We start from the raw sequence: 22,836 nt of genomic DNA on the forward strand, positions 1-22,836 counted from the left end.
CATTACCCGCTCAAGAATTCGAGATTATACGCTCTCGAAGCGGTCGAGCCTGAGAAAATTTCACCTACAGGAAATTCTATCATAAACGTTTACTAATCCTACGATCTAACATCAAATTAAATCGTTCCAATTACTTAAGATCTCCGAGCACCTAATGTTGAAATGAAAACATTAATTGTAATACACGTTAAACGGCACAAATTAACGAGTTCATATCCGATATTTCCATTTCGGACTATTATTGCTATATTGGTGGTTAATGTTTATATGAGTGTGTTACAAAAAGTAATATTCCCGTAACAAATATTAAAACAGGCAATAAAATCTAATCATAATCAAATCAAGGGAGAAATCCGAGTGAACATCACACGTCGTGAAGGCATTAGATTCTGAGAGTCGAGGCCGCTCTAATAAATCACCTCTTTAGTTCGTTAGGCGCACGCCGCCTGCACAGCGGGGGTTCACCTTCGATTCCCGCCGTGGCAAGTGGAACGGCAATTGAGGTAACCCCCTGTAGGTGAATATTTTGACGTGCTATATAATGTCTCGTTGCGTTCCTTGTGATGAATGGTGGAAACGTCAAAAGACTTGAATTGCTATTTTCGATTAAGCAACTCGGTTTATTCTGATACAAAATGGAGTAATCAATTGTTATTAATTTCATAACCTTAATAATAATTCAGAAGAAATAGGAATTTGTGTTATATAATAAAAAATAAAAGTTGATTGTTGTATAAATGAATTAAAGACATCCGCATACCAGACAACGGGTTTTGCGCAAGCGTGCAGATGTAACACCAACTAACAGCATTGAGGCATTTTCTCGAAAGAGTTTGTATATGAAAAAGTATATCTAACACTCCCTAAATCTTTTCGGATACGTGGAGTTTTCTATCATCGGTGACAGATTCGCAACTAACATTATGTGAATGGTTTATTGCTATCCTACCAGAGATGAAGGCGTCCGTCAAAATTTAAAAGTTAATTATCGAATACTTTTACCGGCCGGAGTCCGCACCTCGATATATCATCCCTACGGATATAAATCACGAAGTGATTGATAGTGGTGTATATCTCACGCTCGTTCACTAGCTCCTTTTTTAATCCGACACAAATGATTTTACACTTTGCTTCGTTTTCTGATGCCATTTCGCTCTGGTTTTTACGAGGTGCCAGAATTGGATTTCGTTTCAGTTTTAGTGGATGTCATAATGGACGTATTGTTTTTCTTTTGTACTTATTAACGCCAAAACTAAAATGACTTGCTAAAAGATCGCCTTTAAAAAATTCAAATTATCTGATTTAAATACATTTTAAACTAATAAAGCTACTTCGGTACGAACAGTAAATTATGTAGGCAATAAACTTCAATTTAAAATATAAAGCTGCAGCAAGTCTTTAGAGCGTTATTACGTGAAACATTATACTTATTGGGCTTTCGTTTTATATTCAATGTTTATAATATGGAACTATCAAATATCTAACAGTTTATTTAAATTCATGCGAGGGTTACCTACCAACGACCGGATCAGACCTTTCAGCGAAGATTAGCACCGTTTCTATTGTAGTTCGTCCCCAAATTCACATGCAAATCGTTGTACAAAATGTGCGGAAACATAATTAGCTTACGACGCCCGGAACCAGTATCGGCAGGTACTAGGGGTCAGACGGTTTGACCGTAAGGTATCGGAACCGGTCTATTATTTTCTTCGTTTTTAATTAATGTTTTCGGTTCGATGTAACTCTTGACCGATGTCCGGCAAGGGTTGTCTACTGATTGATGTTAGGAGTTTTCGCGATGTGGCCGTGGGAACGCGTCGGCACGTAACTTTCGATGGTATCTTAATGTCAGACGCGGATAGTAAGTCTCAGTTTTCCCAGAATGTGGACCATTACGAGCGGCCCTGGAGCGTCGTACGAAACATGTCACAGTTATTATGCTCACAAGAAACGATAATATCTTTGGACTGTGACGCAGCAAAGTGGGTTTACCGCCTCGAGACGTTCTCGTTATTCTAAGCACTGATTATTTTGACGATTAAGTCGTAAAAATTAATCACCGAAGACACTGATATGTGCTACGAGTTTAGTGGTCACTCAATACTTGACCAATATCAAGGCTTAAATATTTCTCACGGTAGCACTGTTTGCCCACTAGGCTAGTCTAATGCAAACAGACCCAACTTACGGTCAGTTGATCAACAATGACCACACCTGGTTCAAGACGCAAATTGACACCCTCCTCAAAACGCAACGTTGATCCTTTTGACATACTCATTGTTCACAATAGGCGTATGTAAGGCGTTTTGCTATTGAAAAAATAATAACCGAAGCAAACATTGCCATAATTTGCAGCCCCTGGGAATAGCTTAGAACGCATGATGTTTTTGACATGTCTTGTGGGCTTTACAAAGACAGTATTATTCTTGGTTGCCGTTATACATATGACGGATTTCGAGTGAGAATTGATCGAATGTAATGAGAATACCAAAAAAAATATCAGCTTAGATCTCTCAGGTTAAGGGGATAAGTATAACACTATTTTATGTTAGTATTTAGTTTTAATAAGAATATTATATAATCCATCACTTTATACAGCAAGTTAAAGCGAACTTATAAACTAATCAAGCAAATTTTGAACATTCATTAAAATCAAATTCCATTGATGATCACAAACGAACTCCCCTTTTTGGAGTATCATGATAGCAAAAATCTTTCTAAATGACCGGCCCAGAACAAAAACTTATTAAGATATACCAAACAATGAAGTCGGTGATTGATGCGAGCGAAACAAAAGGTATCCTTTGTTAATGTCATAAGTGACGACCAAAGCAGGGATTTTTTATAGCTTCAATTTATGCATTTATTAATAAACTGGTTTTTAATGTATCTCATTAATCAAGAGACACAACATATAATACACACGAAATGAAAACATTTATCCAGTTCGGTTGAATCAAAATTAAAAAAAAAAAAAAAACAAATAAAAACAAAACACGTTAGATTAAAAAAAAGTGTTAAAACTGTAAAGATCCTATTGTTTAACGCCTGAACACGATGAACAGAGAAGATAAGCCAATATCATAGCACACTGCTGTTATAAGTATGACCAATGGACACAAAAACATATCTGTAGCAGATCATCAAAGACTTTAGTAGCGCTTCCTCAATCCCTTTCAACCGCTAAAACGTTTTAGAAAACACTACCACACGAGAGAAAAAAAGTCACAAAGGAGACGACGATTTTATCTAAACCAGATCTTTAATATTGATGTCTAAGACGATTATGCAATAACAAAGCCGCACGCTTTTTTCCTTTATAATAAACAGTTAATCTCGAATAAAAAAGTGGACCTTTTGCACCTTTCCATTGTTTGTTGACAGCAAACAAATCGTTTGTTGGACAAAATATGAGGTGAGGGTTGAGATGTTATGGGGTGCTCAAGGGTTGGATTGAGAGCAACGGGTTACTCGTCCTTTCCGGTATGTGACCAACATTATCTGAGTAAGGGATTCTAATGATGCAAAGCAAAGGTGTTGGGCATGAACAACGACGATACGACTTGCGAGTATTTTCTTGATTAGATTTAATTTAATGCTTCAATTGGGAAGCGAACTTTTTATAATTCGAATTTTGAAAACGTATAAATACTTTTATTCCATGATTACACGATTCACGATGACAAAAGCTTAGGCTAATGAATAATGTAATATTATTGCATGCAAGTTACGCAACAATGTAATTTTGACTTATTTTTTTTACTTCCTAAAAAGCAAAAGTATTAAAATCTGAAGCCAAAAAATCGTATAATACTTGTGTGTTAAGATCGTGAGCTGTAAGCAGGTGTGGTAATCAGTGACCCGGCGGGCGGCGGTGTTATGAACCTAACTTGCCCTCAGCGGACCTTCCTTTACGGCCGACATTATAAATAGTACGGTAACACGACGGAGATACACTTTATAAACATTTTAATGTTGATTTGAAATTCAAAATTATGCACTTATTTAAATAGGCATGAACATTTTTTTTTACCAGCGTTATATTCCGTATGCAATTCTGTATTGAAAATTTAGAAAAAGTAACAAATTCTGAGACGAATACATGGATACAGTATAATAGTCTGACAGTATAAAGATTAGCAATCCTATATTAGATCTGTCAAAATAAAACGCCAAACGAGACACAGTGTAATATTGATTAATCCAAAGAACCGCGGGGGGTCGTGTTCGTATTACAGTCAACTTCCTCTCAGGATAATGAATACAAAATATAGAAGACTAGTTGTTAGCTTAGCTGTTGTTTAGCTTATTTTTATCTCTTGCTTGGAATGATTTATATATTTCTCCGTACACTTCAAAATATCTATATTCATTAAATGGCGATAGGTAATATTTATTTCAAACGACATCTCGTTACTATAATTCAGTTACTATCGTTTATAAATCGTTTATAAAGTTTATATGAAATTTGTTTATTAACGTATTTGTAACTAATTTGGTCACAGCTTTTTAGTTTATTTTTCTAAATTTTTTAGTTTCTACATACTAGGTTTAAAACAATTGTCTACTGATATACTGGATTTTGACCCAAGAAATGAAAGGATTTCAAGGTTAGACAGAAAACTTGATCCTCGTAATCAAAGTTTAAGCTAACAAAATCGCCTATTAATTTAAATTATTAAATACAAAACCGAAGGTATTACAATAATTATTTCGAAACTAAGCTCAATGTTAAATTCATTATAGTTAAATTTGATTAACACTTAAAATCTAGTGTATATCATTATTTCTTGCCGATTAAATCGATTTTATCATTAATTTACATTAACAATGCATTAGAACATAATAACTCCAACTAATCCTACCATTTAAGAAATTTAATTTGTATCTACTCCCAATATTGACGAGATTAATAAAACTTAGTCATTAATACTATTAATCAATAGCTTGTCTATAAAACAATAACAGCGTATTGAATCCAATTTAATGATAACCTTTAAGGGTGACCGGCCATTAGATGAGCTTCAATGATGAATATAATCATTATACTATAGCTTTTCATTACAATACGTACTTTACCTTATAAGATATTTGAAGTTTATTATACTTAAGCGCCAGAAAATTTATTTAATTGGTTATAACAAACAGTTATTACTTGAATCATATACAGGGTTATTGGTAATTCGACGTATTCCCGTTAGGAGGTGATAGGGGCGATTATTTGCGATAATTTTAACCCCCATATGCATGATGCAAAAGTGAACCATTTTTGAGTTATCGCATTTTTTAGATTTTTTCAAAATAAGTCCAAAATGCAACTTCAAAAATTTATTTAAAAAAAAAGTATCAATTAAAATATATTTTTTTCTTCTGATTTATAAAAACGATTAAACACTGGATATTTTTCAATATTTAAACAATAATTATCGCTCCAAATTTAAAAATGCGAGACAGAAAACGATATTATTTCAATATATTTTTTACTTTTTTCCCTCAAATATGCCAGAAAAACAAAAAAAATAATTATGAAACTTGTTCTGCAGTTTATTTTAAAAACATAATCGTTTACTTAGCTTTCCGAAAATGTATAAAAACTAGGAATTTATTTCAAAGCAACCGAAATAAAATGATCAGAAAGGACGCTGGTGGAAATTCGTATTTGAACATGACCGAATTTGTACTAAAGGTCGCTCTTTAAAATTCCCACAAAATTGATTTAAAATAATAACCAATGTAAAAAAACTTACTCATTTGCTTAACTTACTTACTTAATACAAATTTAAAATAAAATTTAGATACAAAAACAGTTCAGTAGCTAAGTTACAATTAAGATATTTTGTAATTTAGCCTAGCTCTTGCTCGAAGTGACTTCCCCTATTGGGAACGCAAAGTCGCATTCTTTTTCAGAACAGTATTTTTGTTTATAAATAATAACGTTTAGCTCCTCGGATCTCGTGGACGATTATCCTTAGAGTTCATGCCGCTCTTAGTCGATCGTCAACAGTTATTTAGAATAACGCCCTTGACCAGTCCGACTAATGGTTGTATAAGATTAATGATTTAACTAATTACACTTGTGACAATCAATGTAGCTTTAAGTATGGCTTTTTGTGTAAAATATGCACTAAAGAGGCTGGAAATTAGATTTGAGCTGTAAACACTAATTGCGAACGAGATGTCAAAATTTAATGATTTAGTAATATGATGTAAAGTAAAAAAACAATTATTCATAGAACGATGGAGATAGATGTTTATTTAATGGAATATGCATTATCATATAGAATTAAAAACATACGTATGATGGGTACGAATTTATTATTTTTATATGGTTATTATCTTACTACAACATCGGGAATAGTTTATTAAATTTCCCGCAAATCCACTCATCCTTAAGGGCACTTAATCATTTAACATATTGTACAATTTCGTTTCTCAACGATCTAATGTGTGGATCGAGGTATTGTATCAATTTAGGTTTACAACTTGACAAATTCAATTCTCCAGTCCTATCCACTGAGCTACTCGTATCTCATTAAAGGAAAATATGTAAACATACTTGCTACCAACATAGTAGCGACTGACATAATTTAAGCCGCCACAAAAATAGTATTAAAGTTTTAAGAAGTAATTAAACTTGTTATGACTAGAATCGCGTCGTATTTGTAGTGTATGTCGTAAAATTCAAAGTTACATAGTGCTTACATAGTTAAATATTATGAGAAAAATTCTATATTTACAACATTAAATGTCTCAATATAGGCATGAATTACTTTTTATTTATCATAAAATATCATTAAGTAATGATTTTAATTATAACCAAACAGCTGCAATTTGTTATTATTTCGTGATTATTTAATTTCTAAATAGTATTTTAATCAAATTTTTTAACTCACCTTCCCTCCTCATGCCCATTTTGAGACATTTCCTCAGACGGCAATATTGGCATTGGTTTCTATGGTGTTGGTCGATAGGACAATTCCTATTCCCCCTACAGGAGTACGTCAGATTTCTTCTCACTGATCTCTTGAAAAATGATTTGCAGCCTGCGGAGTAGACACAACTATTAAACACAATAATTATTAACTCATTCAGATTAATTACGTAAAAAATGTGTAAATTTAACATAAAGTCAAATAAAATGATTATTTGATTTTCGTTATGATTATCATTAAAAAAATGACTCAAGACAAGATTCCTGGATTCAAGCCTGTGGACATGACATTATTACAAGTCGATGTTTTTTATATTTCTAGATACTACTCATCCATCGAAACTTCGGACGGATAGAACGAGGGTTTAAATAGATGGTTTATATTGTAGGGCAAACATGCAAAGAAAAGTCTTAGTTCATTAAAGTCCAGGGACTTCACTGGCGTACGCAGAACGCATTAATTACACGCATACATATTTATTTTGTTTGTATAAAGAGGACAAAAGGAGAAAAAAAAATGTATACAGTAACAGCCTGTAAATGTCTCACTGCTGGGCTAAGGCTCTAGTACTGGTTGATGGATACACATGTGGCAGAATTTCATTGAAATGAGACACGTCCATGTTTCCTCACGATGTTTTCCTTCACCGCCGAGCACGAGATGAATTATAAACAGAAATTAACCACATCGAAATTCAGTGGTGCTTGCCTGGGTTTGAATCACGCAATCATCGGTTAACATTCACGCAATCTAACCACTGGTCCAACTTAGCTCAGTTATATAACCCAGATAATTACTATGTCGTGTACGTCAAATACCTAATCTCAAACAAAGTTACTTTAACGCATTCTGATTAAAGTCTATTTTAAATATATTTACTTTGAAAACTTAACGAGTAAAACAAAGCGTTTTTAATACGAATCCAATTAAGAACGAACACTGCAGTTTCAATCAATTAATTAGTTCCTTAAAAGTTTTTGTTACGTAAACGTGTATTAGAAAATATCGTAGGCGTTAAGACATTCTTACATTCAGTAGTTATAACAGATTAATGGTCCGTGTTAATGCATTTAATGTATTAAATTATATTAACATAATCTCATACATCAGAGCTACTTGATACCGATAATTCGTCAATTCGTATGGAAGCATCGCCGATACGATATTTTACTATAAAGTATTTTAAAATACAAACTTAACGATATAACGATCGATTCTCATGAATACGTTATGGATTGATGAGAATTATCTCCGTAAGGCTATGTCTACATTGACGCCTTTTTATTTAAAATAATGGTCACTTCATATTATAAAACCACCAGTCCCGAGTATGTCTGTAAGTTTGAACGTGCAAAACTTAAAAACTACTGATTGGATTTTCATATGGTTTCCATCAATGGACGACGTGATCGTGAGGAAGGTTTAAGTGTATAATTAATTATGGTTTTGGATAAGTTGGCTGAAATATGATAATGTACGTATTACGTACCTATTTATAGTATTACACACTTGTTTCGAAATATTTTAGATGTATTGTATGTTAATATTTAATCGTAATAAAACTTTCTATTAAATTAAGCTAAATTTTCTATCACGACTAAAAATTCATTAAATTCGAATAAAAATAGTTTCATTGAAACATTTTGCTCAAATTCGAAATTGAAATTTTACTCTCTTCCCAGCTAAAGATGGCTACGAAAAACGGTTATTTTTTATTAGGAAGACAGATTGATAGGCCTCGTGATGCTGATTGGTCACCACTGCTGATAGACATTAATGTTGTAAGAAAAAATAGTAACCATCCTTACATCGCCAATGCGCCACTAACCTTGGGAGGTAAGATGTTATGTCCTATATGCCTCAAGTAACACTGGCTGATAACATTATATAATGAGTATGTGGTGCATTGTACATAGCCTACCCAGACGGGCTTGCACAAATCCAATCTACCAAGGCCAATTGCAATTAACTGTTTATCAAACATTCGCTATGAAACATAGTCAGAGCATAATCTCCCTTTTTATCTTAAATAAACATATTGAAATTTATAATGAATCTTATAATTTATCAATTAAATGTGTCATGGCGAATTAGATAAAAAATAAAACATAGCTCAGATATAATTACGTCTGTTATAAACGCCTCAGTGGAAAAACAACTTTATCAATAAAAAATACTAATCGTTTTTTATTTATTGTCTATCCAAACACAAACTACGTTTTATTAAAATTTCGCAAAAGAAATTATACTTAATTATGACGCTTTATAACAATAAATAACGTAAAAATTATTCGAATATCATAAATATGTGTTATTTTTATTATATTGAATATTTATCTATAAAAAATCTCTATTGGTTTTAAACGATAGGGTGTAACTTATAGCCGTTTTAATATATTGTAAATTTTTATTTATTGTACCGGTTTTAGAATTCTTTTTTTAAACTATTCTATAATAATCAGAAACCGACTAATGTCAACAGATCGGTTATTTGTATGGATTAAGATGATTTAAATATTGAAATTGTGTAGAAAGTTCTTTCTGTCAGTTCGTTCGTCGCGTGATCGTGAGCCATTAGTTAAAATACGAACACTGTATTGGTTTAGATTCTTAAATTATCATCAATTTCGATTACAAATTCTTTTATGTTTCACTAATTTAAGAATATATAATGATTACTATTCTTTGTAAGAGTTTTCTAATATATTTTATTTATGTGATTTTTTACTTTGTTATCGTAAAATAGGTTTATATGTTCAGTAAATTTGAGTTGAGTCTATACATTTTCAGATTGATGCATATAGTTCAAGAGAAGGCCTTCAAACACAAATACTACGTATTATTGTGTTCTAGATTTAAGTATGAGTGAGCTATTGTACCTACAGACTCAAGGATATAAACGTACAGGTTTGTTCTTCTTGCAGTCTTAGTGTCTATGGTCATAGAGTGACTTATTCGGTCATTAGTTTAACGTTATTGGATACTGAGTTTATCGGTATATATGTAGGTATTGTAGAATACTCTTTTTTATTGGTTGTCAAATTGTACCGCCACGCCGGTTTGTAAAGATTTCAGGCAGATTTAGAATAATTAAGATTAGAATTTAGGTTTAGGTATTACAAACATTTTCATAAATTTTTTTGAAAGGAAGCATTGTGGAAAATATTTTATTGTACACGCGACCCGAATAATTTTACCTGCTTAGGCTTTTAGTATTGATATTAAAGCGCTGCAAGCATGTAACGGATTCACCATGGAAAATTATTATAGCTTGAAGCGATGGAACATAGCTTTGTTAGAGTGTACGAGATTCGTTTTTTTTACATTTTTAATTTGCTTTCTCAGAAAAAGTAAAGGCTTTCCGACTTACAGTCAAGTTATTATATTAATGTTGGAGTTTGATCTATCGATGAATAGATTCAACCTTATAAATTAACAATGAGTATTTAATAATAAAACATAGCAACAATAGAGTTCGAATTCAACCGTAATTCATGTTTGTCAATTTCTATGTATATTTCCTTCATATATAAAACTAGGTACAAAATAATAAATACTAAAACACTAGATAAATGTTAGAAAGATATATCTTAAAGCCTAAGCACGAATCCTAGTACTGTGAAAAACATTTCATTGCGTCCCAAGATACCGTTAGCGCTTCGCAAACAGATAGCGCATGTTTGTGACACGGTGTGGGGTAAAGTCGATGCACAGGCTCGTTATATATTGCTGAAGTAGTATATAATTATTTTAAATACATTGAATCATTGCACAAACACAAGAACTTATAATTCAAGCGAATACGACAATAGTCTTAAAGCGGATGGAAATACGAAGCGCAACTTATATCATGATATACTAAAACTATCTCCTAAACGCGTTGCAACTTCTGGTGTAAGTTTTATATATATCGGTTTAGTACTATTTTCAGTTAGGAATTATATACATACATTAAAAAAATTAATCTATTTTTATTAAGTGTGGTTAATACTTTAATACTTGCTGTTTTTTTTAGTGATAATCGTCATTGTTCCGACGCTTGCTTGTTTGCTAGCAATGGCGCATGGAGCTGTTCCAGTGTGTGTCGGTGAATACACACGTGGCAGAATTTCATTCGAAGCATGTAGATTTCAACGCGTCAAATCAAATCTTTACGATTGAACACGAGATGAATTATAACCACATATACAGACTGTTAATTATATTTTAATTTAACTTACTATGAATATTTTTTATAAATTTTTACTCATATTTTTGGTTTTTTAGGTAATACGTGCTTTTCCAATTAATTAAAATCATACATAATTATTTAGTAAAGCCGAAACACAGCTTTTTTAAAATGAATCGTTTAAGTAACAATAAAAATTACATATTTTATTGAGTCTCAATAACTTTAAGATATATCTCCTCACGTAACAGAGCAAGCGATGCGTGCTGGCTATCGCGGGTTGCGCCCAATTACTACTATCGTTGGGAACATCGCCTCCGCCGCTTGCAAATTGTGCGATAGTGCATTGACATAGAGATTTAAGGAGAAACTCGCGACAATGGTAGGGGGACAGACACAGATTATAAATTTAATTCATGTCAATTTACATATTGGTCAAATGTCAATTTCCTCGCGTAACTATATAGTGTTCGAATTTTAAAAAATTGGTTGTAGTCTACCTAAATATCATAATACATTAGAACTTCATATATCATATTATAGATAGTCCATTGACCTCGTGGCTATAGTAGAGGATAAATACAGATAATAATAAAAATATATTAGTTTAAATCTTTTTTATTCCGCCTGTTCTAATAGCGTAAAGGTTGCTGGTGTAAAAGTATACAATAAACTGACTTGGAACTAATTTTCCTTATAATTAAGAGCTTTGTATTACCATTTATGCGATAGTGCCATGGCATTGAGATTTAACGATAAGCTTGCAACAGTTTATGAATTAAATTAAATTAATTTTTTTTTAAATTTTATTGTTTTTTTTAATTTTTATTATAATTTATTTTTTATTTATAGAACTATTGACATTATCAATTTTTCTAAATTATTTACTATCGAAAAAGACGAAGGTATCGGGCATACAGCTTAAAAAAAACACTTAAAAAAAAACAATCACTGTTCATCTGCGACGCAATAAAATAATTATAAAATAAAGCTTTCAGTGCATTTTGCTTCAAAAAAATGATCTATAAATAGTCTATGATACAATACAATTAAATACAACCAAGTTAGGTATGATACATGCAATTAGTCAAAATAAAGAAAAAAAAAATAACAGCAATAAACAAACAGACAGCATTACATAAATATATAAAAAAAAAATGTAAATTTTTATAAGAATAGGTTATTAGACTTGATTAAAAACGGAAAATCATTCTCATAAACACCACTTGCTACAGTTTAAATAATATATTGTCACTAAAATACGTAAGAATATGTCTGTATAGTGAACTGGTACAATTATTACTAAGAATACTTAATCGGTTTAAGATTATAGTTCGTGGACAGCATTGAGATATTAGTACATGCAAAGAATTTACCGAGATAACGTTCTTTTATAAAAAAAAAAAAAATCTTTACATTAAGTTTCGGTCCGATTCATTTCTGTAGAAACTACATTACGTTGGTATCTTTATAAATATTTAAATATGTATTTGAACATGATTCACGGGCATTCTATGTGCCAATCATAGTCTAGAATAGGTATATTTTATTTTACGCATGAATTAATTTCAAATTTTTTTTATATTTTTTAACTCGACTATCAGTTATAAATTAAAGGTGGAAAATGTAACAAGGAACTCTTTTGTATATTTATATTTAACTTAGGAAACGCAATTTTAAGTGTTAAAGAAAACATTACAAGATATTTGTGTCAAAGGACATTCTAAGATATTTCTGCAAATAAACAATTAGAATAATTACATAATATTTTTCAATGGGCTTATCCACCTTGCATTGAAGCAACATGGTGATATAAGCTCCAAGTATTCTCCTTAAGAGAAATGTTTGATCTTGTCCGGTTGTGGGACTTTATCGTGTTACTTTCAATTGAAAAATATAATACGGAACTTAATCCCATTTGCGTTTATTTGCAAGTGAGTTTATTAAGTACAATGTTCTTACAATATATACATATATATCTCTATTTAGTTTAGGTGGTCGGACGGACGAGTGGATCTAGTAAAGCGTGCAAAGCCGCGGCCCGCTTGACGTATGATAAAATAAAATCAATCGCAAGTCCAAATCAGTCATCAATCATGAACCGTATACCTTGAAACAAGTCGTCTATAATTATATTCCAAATTACAAAACGAATGCGTCAAATACAACAGTTAAAACAAATTATATTTTGTAAAACTTTTAACGAACGTTTTAATAACGTATTATTAATATTTAACACCAAAATTTCAAATTGTCCAGAAAAAGCAACACGTTTTTAGTAAAAATAGTTATAAAAAAACATGATACGAAATATATTTAAACGTCAAAGAGAGCGCCATCTTGTGATAGAACAGAACTATTTAATGCAATTATCAAGTGCAGATCATTGATGCATCCAATGATTACTTCCCTCAATCATTTCATTATGCCACAAAGGGAATAATGGACGGCAAGGATTAATGACAAAATATCCGTTGTCTTTTAGGAAGAGACGGCATAACGAGAAGTTATTGATAATTATTATTAGCTGCTAAATTATTTCACCTTGCCTGTTGTGTTTTAGTTTTTTTTATATACTGTACGACAATGTAAATAAAACGAATTAACAGAATATCCATTATACTGATTGATTTTAATAGCGAACGTAGAAGTCACTTTAAATTTTCTGTGATTTGTTTTTTCATTTTATTATTTAAAATAATTCTAGGCTGAATAGTAGACAATCTTAGTCACGTTAGGGTTCGATACATTTATAAAAAGTGATGTGAATTACAAATTATAATATGACAATGAGGTAAAGAATTTTAATTACGAATGATTAAAACAGTGGCATATTGTAACTGCAAAAACAAAGCACGTGCATTTATTTATTTGTAAATAAATCATTTATGTATATACGTCAAAATGTGATCGTGTCTTGGTGTTTATCTGCCAAATTAAATATAATATCATTAAAAAAATTGATAAGTACGAGTAAAGAAATAAAGACAACTACTCGTTTTATTTGCCCGAATGAATTGACAGCGATTTTCAGAGATTGACAGACAATTTTATATGAATATCATTATTGCAACGTTTAAAACGTCTAGTAACTCGTCTAACTTAGTATATTACAATGTTTTTTTCTAGCGCGAATACTGCGTGACTACAATATTTAATATAATCTTGTATCTAATACCTACTATAATCATTATAAGTTGCACTTAGTTAAAAAAACGAACATAATTTAGTTTATATGTTTATAAAATGTTTTCTAGTTAACGACGTGACGATCTCTTACAGTTATACCAAATACGACACTAAATTTAAAAAAAAGACGCTACTTAACGTCACAACACAAATGTTTACCTTATTGACTAGTGTTGTGCTTCGCATCATATATATTTAACGTTAAACACTCGAAATTTTCATTAAAAGATCGCATGATTCATACGATTTGAGGAGTTTATTGACAGTTTTAGTGGCGGGAGAGAGCGCCACACACGCGCCGATCACAGATTCAATTTAAAAAGTGGAATGAGATAAGAATAAATAAGTTCGGAGAGACACTTATGTTTAGAGTCGGTCGTAAAGATAGGGTTAACTGCCACGGTATCGCCGGACAAAACATACCATAAACTGACCGGTTAGACGGCGAGATAGTGAAGCGCCGCGTCGATAATTTTGCGCCTACTTAGTTTAATTTGTGCTTTTGTATTCTTTGTGATTGAATTTGAATTTTGTAACACGACGACAAGTGGGATTATAGATAGCGTAGATATGGTTTCGAACCGTGCTTCTGAATGTATGGGTCCAGTATCATACAAATCGAGGGTTTCAAATTTTGATTTAAATTAAATAATGGTATCTTCTATTTTAATACACGTGATCTTTTATCGAATTATGATATCATAAAATAAAATGATGCATAACAAAAAAATACTTGAAATATTTTTTGGTTAGTATCGTAACACTTAAAATCGACCTTCAAATATAAATCTCGCAGTCGCACTAAAAATTGAGCATTAAACTAAATTTAAATTACTGTAATACCGACATCCATCAGATTCTTGTTACATCACTACATTCAGGTGTCAAACGCGATCAGTATTGTCGCTCACGAACGCGAGCATTGAAGTCAAAAGGAGCGCTTCGTTAGAGAACCTTGTCAACGTAGCCGCTATAAACTTTTATTTCGAGGCACCTTCGTGAGTCGCTCTTGTATACTTCGACAAGGTTGTACTTCGGGCAGCGGGAGGTCCAACAGTTAATAAAGTGTATTTGTCGACATCAAAATAACAGTTTATGGGTGCGACACTAATGCAGTTTATCGATACCCGTATTATGGTAATTGTGATGAGTATTAACCAAAACTTTTTGGAGTTTAGTTTATGGTTTTATTTCGTTGTAAATTTTGTATAGCACGAGTTAACCGCTGTTTGCATGATAACTACCTACGTTGCTTATAAATTCTGAATTTTTAATAAAATTACAATTTGATGAGTCGTTAAAATATAATAAATGCTCCATATTATACGAAAACTCATTAATTTATTCATATTATATCTGATCATATATTATTTTATATTTCCTGTTTATTTATGCAAAGGTAAAACTGATTAAGATTCAAAAAAAATGCCGAACCATAATAATTTATTATTATAATTACATTTTTTAATTATATTTGCGACACAATTATCACAATCCAGTATCGCATAAAATTCTGTGAAATATATATTAATATTTATACAGTAGTCAAACTTGTCTCCTCTATGATCCACAATAAACATATTCCGGTACGATTATCAGAACGTATGTCAAACAATATAACCGAAAGCCAGAAATAGTGACCATAATTAGACATTTCTATAATGATAAAGAGGTTCAAGACCTATTTGGCGCCACTAACGATAAAAGAAATTTGTTTAAATATTCAATTAAATTATTTCAACTTTAGATTAACGACGACATAGATTATCGGAGCCAGTTATTAATGAAGTCTGAGCAAATTAATGAGAAAGAATTGATATACGAAAACCGCTGATACTGTACGTCTGAATTTGAATTGACATACTTAGATGTTGATAGTTAAATGAATTATACAAGATTATTAAAATATGTATATCATTCCGGTACCAAATGTTTTATTGTAATTTTTAATGTTGCAATTTGAAAATTATTCAACGAATTGATAATATATCTGCGTTGAATTAGTACAATCTATTTTGATGATGTATTTCAATTTAACCCGTAATTGCTCATGGGGTCGATTACGCTCCACTGAAAAAAAAAACTTAATAACTAAATTCTAACAAATACTATTACGGTTCTCGTTTAAAGTATTATATCAATAGAATATTGTAAAGTTTATAGAAATCGGTGTCAAAAACACTCGGGAAAAGGATCCCTCCTCAACGGTCAGCAGCACAATTTTGTAGGTATGTATATGAATGATTAAAGCTATTTCCATACGATTTTGTTATGAAGATAGCTATATCTTATTTCGAGATAGACTTAGTTCTCTCTTTTACTCTCTCTCTCTCACTCTGTACTTTTTTTTAAATATTTACTATTAGTCCCAAATGTGATTAACTAAGTATTAAGTAAGCGACGGCGGCAAATTTTCGACTGCGGATTCTACGATTATTATTTAATTAAAAAAAGGTAATACAGAGTTTTTGTTGCATTTTATTTAATTACAATAAGATTTTGTATAACTTTCATGTTTCTTATTAAAATATTTATTACAACATAGGCGACTTTTTGGTTCAGCTTAAAGTGAGCTCATTTGTAAAAATTGACTCTGTATTTCTATAATAAACGCATCCATTGCCAGAGAAAGACTTGTAATATACTAAATATACAATTAAATACATACCTATCTAGATAAGCATAGTTAACCGAGATGGTTCAGTAGCTGGGCACAAGAATCGTAACCAGAGATTGTGGGTTCAAACCAGAGCGAGGACTACTAAGTTTTCGTCTGTATAATCTCGTGTCCGGTCATGGAAAAATTCACGACTTGAATGTGTCGGACGAAATGTCACTCATTAGAGTTGCGTATAATAGTGTAGTCCAGTAGTGAGACATTTAATGTTACAAAGTCGAAGGCATTTATATATTGTATGTATTTCTATCGCATTTATATATTATTGTATTTTTTATCTTTCCTTAAACCTTGCAACTTACATTTAGATCGTAAGCGCGTTTATGCGCTGAAGAAGTTGAGCGTGAACTTGCAGAGGTCAAGGATCTTATAATACTTGCGTTATAAATATTATATCCTATCGATTGTCAACGTTCATCTTTCGTTAAACTTATATTTAAAGTGCGTTAGTATATAGATATTCAAAGACATTTATAAATCTTGAATGATTTTGTATTGAAAACGTTAGGTAGATATATTACCTTTAGTAAGTTTTCCAATAATAAACTTACTTTTATCACCGACGGCGATATTCTAAGTACATTTATAGAAAGCTTCCAGTCGATATCATTAAATTTCATATTTTATATTTATAAGTAATTAATTTAAACTATTTAGATACCTATACGGCTTGGGCTCTTATTCATATTAAATTCAGTATTAATTAGCCAGAAAAAAAACGCAATATAGTCTGTAAACATGTTATGGGCAAAGACTGTTTATCTTCTTGATTGGAAAACGAGGAAGGAGATAATTTGGAGCGTACCCCGCCGAGGAAATTATAAACAAAAATTAAATTTAGCACATAGGTAAAAGTCAGTACCAGACTTGAACCCGCAACCTGCTGCTGAGTTCCACGTGTTTTATTCAATAATCCACATCGGCTTATATATAATAGTGCTGATGTATCAAAAGTCATAATAATAAATTAAAATAATTCTATAATCTAATTGTAGGTAAAGAGTGCTACTCGATTCTTATACGAGTATAATGTTATCACGTTTAACATGCTTGTAACAATTTAACTGGAAGTGCTCAACAGTGAAAAGCCCAAGTTCCCAGGGCATCATTCTCATTTTATCTTTGAGGCTATCTGAGCTCAGAAATAATTACCTCTAGTACTAACTTGTTATTAGCTGTCGATGCTATTTAATATTATAATGAGGATTTACTAGAATGAGAAATGTTTATAGCAAGATATGATTGGACTTACTTTTTGTGTCTTTTAATTAAAATAGAACAATTTTATAATAAAAAAAAAACAAAACATTTTTATCGTTACTGTCTAATATTAATATTATTCAACGTTTTTATTTCACCTGCTTTAATAATATATAAAGCAGTTGCACAAAATCACGCTATTAAAAATAATGAAAAAGTAAATTACGATTGGACTTAGCTTCTAATTACCGTAACACAAAATGTCGCAAAAATAAAAATTAAAAAGCTATTTTCAATGTTTAGATTAATTTAGCGTTTTGATATCATTCGCTTTAGAAAACTTACAAGAAACACACGCCGATTCAAATTTAATTTTTATTTTTTAAATCTATAGAACAAAAACTTTATTAATTCGTTTTAATATTATCAATTATTAATTTAAATTACCAATTATTAATTTAATATGAAATGGGTTCATCTTAATTTAGTTAGGTAGTCTATTCATAATTTAATTGGCTATTCAATGAGTCTATCGAAAATCGATCTTAAGCTTAATTATAACCGAGGTAAAATGAGCTCCATGAATACTTAATATAATCAAAATAACTATAATTTCGTTAAATATGGAATTAATAATTATAAAGTCACTATGAAAATATCATATACGGATTGTGTTTATAACTACAAAGTTTTTAAAAAAAACTATCAATTTAATTTAACAGCTTCGATCCCAACCGTGTGTATGTGCAATGATAAATAAAAAAAATAATAATAGTGAATCAAAAAATGGAAATCATTTTTGAAATGCAATTTATAAGACAACGTGAGAGTCAATGTGTTAAGTAATCTATCTGGACTATAGCAATAAAGACACTACTGAGAACCCAGCTATAAACTAGTAGGTACTTAATATAATACACGTCAATATACAAACAAATTATATCCAAGTACATAAAGATTAAATTTTATAACGATAATTCTATATAAATATTACGACATTTAATTCGTATGTATTTTATTTAAATTACGTATCGTCTTATTAGTGTGCGTTTTAAACAAAAACTCTCGAATAAGAATTGTCAATTTTAGTTAATTTGCATAAAACTGAGGAATCCCTTATCTGAAGAAGCAGGCAATTTTCCTCTTATTGCATTTTGATTAGATGTAACGCTGTTTAATTGATATTTTTGAAGTTAAGGGGAGAGAACTTGGCGTTGTTTTTGTTCTATCAAGTTTTGAATTTGGATTTATTTTCGTTATCTTAAGAGTCTGTTTATTAGATTTAGTTTTTTTTTTGTAATAATAATTTGTCGTTTTTTTATTGTTTAATTATGATATAATCTTATTGTTTTTTTTAAGTCATTTTTTTCTAATATGTTTTAATTTTTCTAGCGGAAATTTCAAATAACTATATTTTTTCTATAAATTAAGTTTTAACTTACCTACTTAAAAAATATTATTTCAGTATATTTACTAGAGTGTTACCTACTTTAATCGAAATTAAAATATTTCAAGTTAAAAGTTCGCACAGTTTTTAAAACTTTTTAGTTTAAATTATTTTGGCTGTAGGTATTCTCCCCGATCGTTGTCAATTATCGTTTTTTTTTTATATAATAGTAAGCGCAGGTCAAGTAGTTGATATTCACGTTTTAGTATTTAAATCGTGGAAAGCAACTTAATCATCACAATGACCTCCCGACCCGCCGCACAATCACACAACACTTACAAACGTATTTTATATAGTACACTTTCACTTCCTACATACCCTCACAAGTGAACTGGCCATAGTGCTTCCCGGAGGACTTATCTCCGCACACGACGCACTCCACATTCTGGCCTTTATCGTTCGCGGAGGATCCGCTCTGCGTCGACGCGGCCTGACTCGCGGGTGTCGACGGTAGCAGCTCGTCTTCCCGCCAGCTACCACGGAAGCCGAGCTCCAAAGGCGGGAGGTCGGAGGCTCTCGGAGGGCAAAGCCCCGGGCCGCCGACCCCGCCGTATACTAGCGCTCCGTGCGTGATGATGCCGGTTGCGGTCGCCGGGTGAGAACGCGGTGGCGCGCGCGTGTGTCAAGGGTCGCGGTTCAGACGCGACTGAGCTCGGGTCGGGCCAGGCCGCGGCGCTCCGCCATTGGCCCGGTGGCCTGGGGGCAGGGAGCGAAGGCCCCGCCACCTCGACCGACCCCCCCCACTCGGGGGGAAAATCTTTCAGCTGTACCGTCGGTAAGAAAATCCGTTGGGCGGTATTGTTTTTGTTTATGAACATTGATATATTTTTTTTTACCTTTCGCCGTAACGTTTTTGTGTCTTCGCCCTTTGAATGCGAATGCTCGGAAATTGGATCGTGTCGCAATATTGGTGTCGTATTCGAGTATGAATTTTTATTCACGTAATAAAATTTATTGAATAAGTTAATAAAGTTATATTGGTTTTCGTGATATTTTCGTTTTACGAATAGAGCCGAATTTGTTCCAAATATCTACATTTAGTGATTGAATACGAGTGAACATATATTAGAATAAGAATCTCATAGACTAATTCTCGTTATGTAGTATTATACAAGTTCTTAATAAATGATATTTAGTTTTAGTTCGTTTACACTTTTATGACTTGACGGTACCTGAAAATCCTACTTTGTATCAACTTTCCGACGTCCATATTTCTGCGCTACCTACTTCAATATTAACATAGACGCTATCCTTGAGACGTAGCGACTCTACGTTGGAATATAGTGAAGACATGCTCGCTTGAAACTAATGGATTTCAGCCTTAGTTTTTCTTTGAATAGCAAAAATACAACCGCAATACGAGTTAGATTCAACCGTAGCGCTGAGATTTAGTACAAGTATATATTTTTTATGTACTCAGCTTTATTTGTTTTGGTTTATAAGTTCGTTTAATGATTCATAGAACTTTATCTGTAATATCTCTAACAAATATAAGTATATTTAAAACGCAATATTAATAATTACATTACAATTTTATCCAGTAAGTACATGCTTAAATATATATTCTATGACAGATAAAAGATTTTATGAAAAAATGATAAATATTTTCACTTGCTAAAAACTATTCAAAATGTTATAGCTGCTAGTAAGTGGGTAGGTAGTGATTAATCAATTAAGGTAAATATTTTGCTTCCTTTTGATTAAAAATTAATTATCTTTTTTGTTTAGTTAATCTAATTATTATAAAAGTTATATGTTAGAGTTAATCGTAGAGTAAAACTAATTTTAATTGTTAATTATAGCCGCCGATGACGGATCTAGAGCGACAGGGGCGTGTGGGCGGCGCCGCGCGCGCCACTCCCGCGCATTCGACGCGCAACAACGGTGCGCTTGCGACGTGTTCACGGACGTGGAATTTTGGAATGTTCGTCTGTGGCGTACCAAATGGAACGTTATTTGTGACGGCACATTTTTGAACCAATTCGAAAAACAAACTATCTTTTGTTGTTATCGTTGGTTTAGCTTCTTAAGAAGTTTAGAAAATATTTTTAATCTATGATTATTATTTAAACGAAATGTTTAGTTTTATATTATAGGAATGGAAAAACTTATAGAAGTTGTTATAAATGTCCTAGAAATTCGTTTCTTAATTATTTTTTGTGAACGATGATTTTAATATAAATCTCATTAATTATAATAAAATTGCCTAAAAGTAAATATTATAATGGGCACGCTAAGAGATAAACTGTCAAAAGTTTTTAATTTTTAAATGTTATTACATAATATATTTTATTAAAATCCAATAGCAATTTAGAAACGACGATATTTATTTTTATTATTTGATTTATGTAATGTTTTGTGTTAGTTTGGCAGATATTTTTAATTTAAATAGTGTTACGACACAACGTTAAGTTCGACTCCATGTAAATGTAAATATCTTGTAAGCAATATATTATTTACATGCTTTGTGTGTGTGTGTGTGTGTTTAACTATGGTTTCTATTCCTTACCATTTTTTTTTTTAGACTTTGGGAATATAATTGCCGACTGGTTTGTATACATCTATCATGGTTTCGAATCCCGGGCGAACTGTAAATCTAATTGGTTTTTTTACTACTTACTCTCGTCTGTCTTGCTTGGAAAACAAAAGCAGCTTTGTCTATCTGTTAAGCTTTTACGGGTAAATCGAATTTTGTGAAATTAAGTATGAAGCAAGCTTGAACACCAAGGAAAGCCAAAACAAAAAATCTACGACTAGGGGCCCCTTAATATAGGTGAGGCCGGGGACGAAAGCTAGTGTTCAATAACTTTTGGCCAATGGCTTTAAATTAACCTACTTGAATAGGTATATTAGTTACATAGTATGTGTAGTTATTAGACTTACCATACAATTAATTCGATATTTAAATTAATTAAAACAATTTAACTGTCGAGTCTATTATTCGTCGTGTAAATTGGCTGGTTCTTATTATGTAAACGTGATATGCAAGATTGATAGCAATTATAATACAATTAAAATTCTACACGCGTCCAAACAGCATAACATTGTAAGTCGTTTCTCATCATTTGACAATTGGACTCTAAGCGATATCTATCTGTCAATTGTAAATCTTCGATCACGTGATATCGAATTACTTAAATATATTTTATAGTTCTTTGTGTTTTCTACGAACTAATTCAATCAATTCAACTCTTAGTGGTTCTTCATTTAGTGAATTCTTGCT

At 31.6% G+C, this 22,836-nt stretch overlaps 1 protein-coding gene across 1 annotated transcript in view; it reads right to left on the reverse strand.

Annotated features, from left to right (window-relative positions):
- The window catches only part of LOC113398604 (steroid receptor seven-up, isoforms B/C), an 82,497-nt gene extending 62,257 nt beyond the window's left edge, over nucleotides 1–20,240 (reverse strand). The window contains exons 1-2 of the mRNA XM_064216891.1: nucleotides 19,932–20,240; nucleotides 6,894–7,043 (exon numbers count right to left, since the gene is read on the reverse strand). Coding sequence (XP_064072961.1) covers nucleotides 6,894–6,912 — 19 coding nt within the window. The 5' untranslated portion in view covers nucleotides 6,913–7,043; nucleotides 19,932–20,240. The remainder of the gene's footprint in view (nucleotides 1–6,893; nucleotides 7,044–19,931) is intronic.
- Between the last annotated feature and the right edge of the window lie 2,596 nt (nucleotides 20,241–22,836).

The sequence above is a fragment of the Vanessa tameamea genome, chromosome 14, assembly GCF_037043105.1.
Source record: "Vanessa tameamea isolate UH-Manoa-2023 chromosome 14, ilVanTame1 primary haplotype, whole genome shotgun sequence".
In the NCBI taxonomy this organism is placed as follows: domain Eukaryota; kingdom Metazoa; phylum Arthropoda; class Insecta; order Lepidoptera; family Nymphalidae; genus Vanessa; species Vanessa tameamea.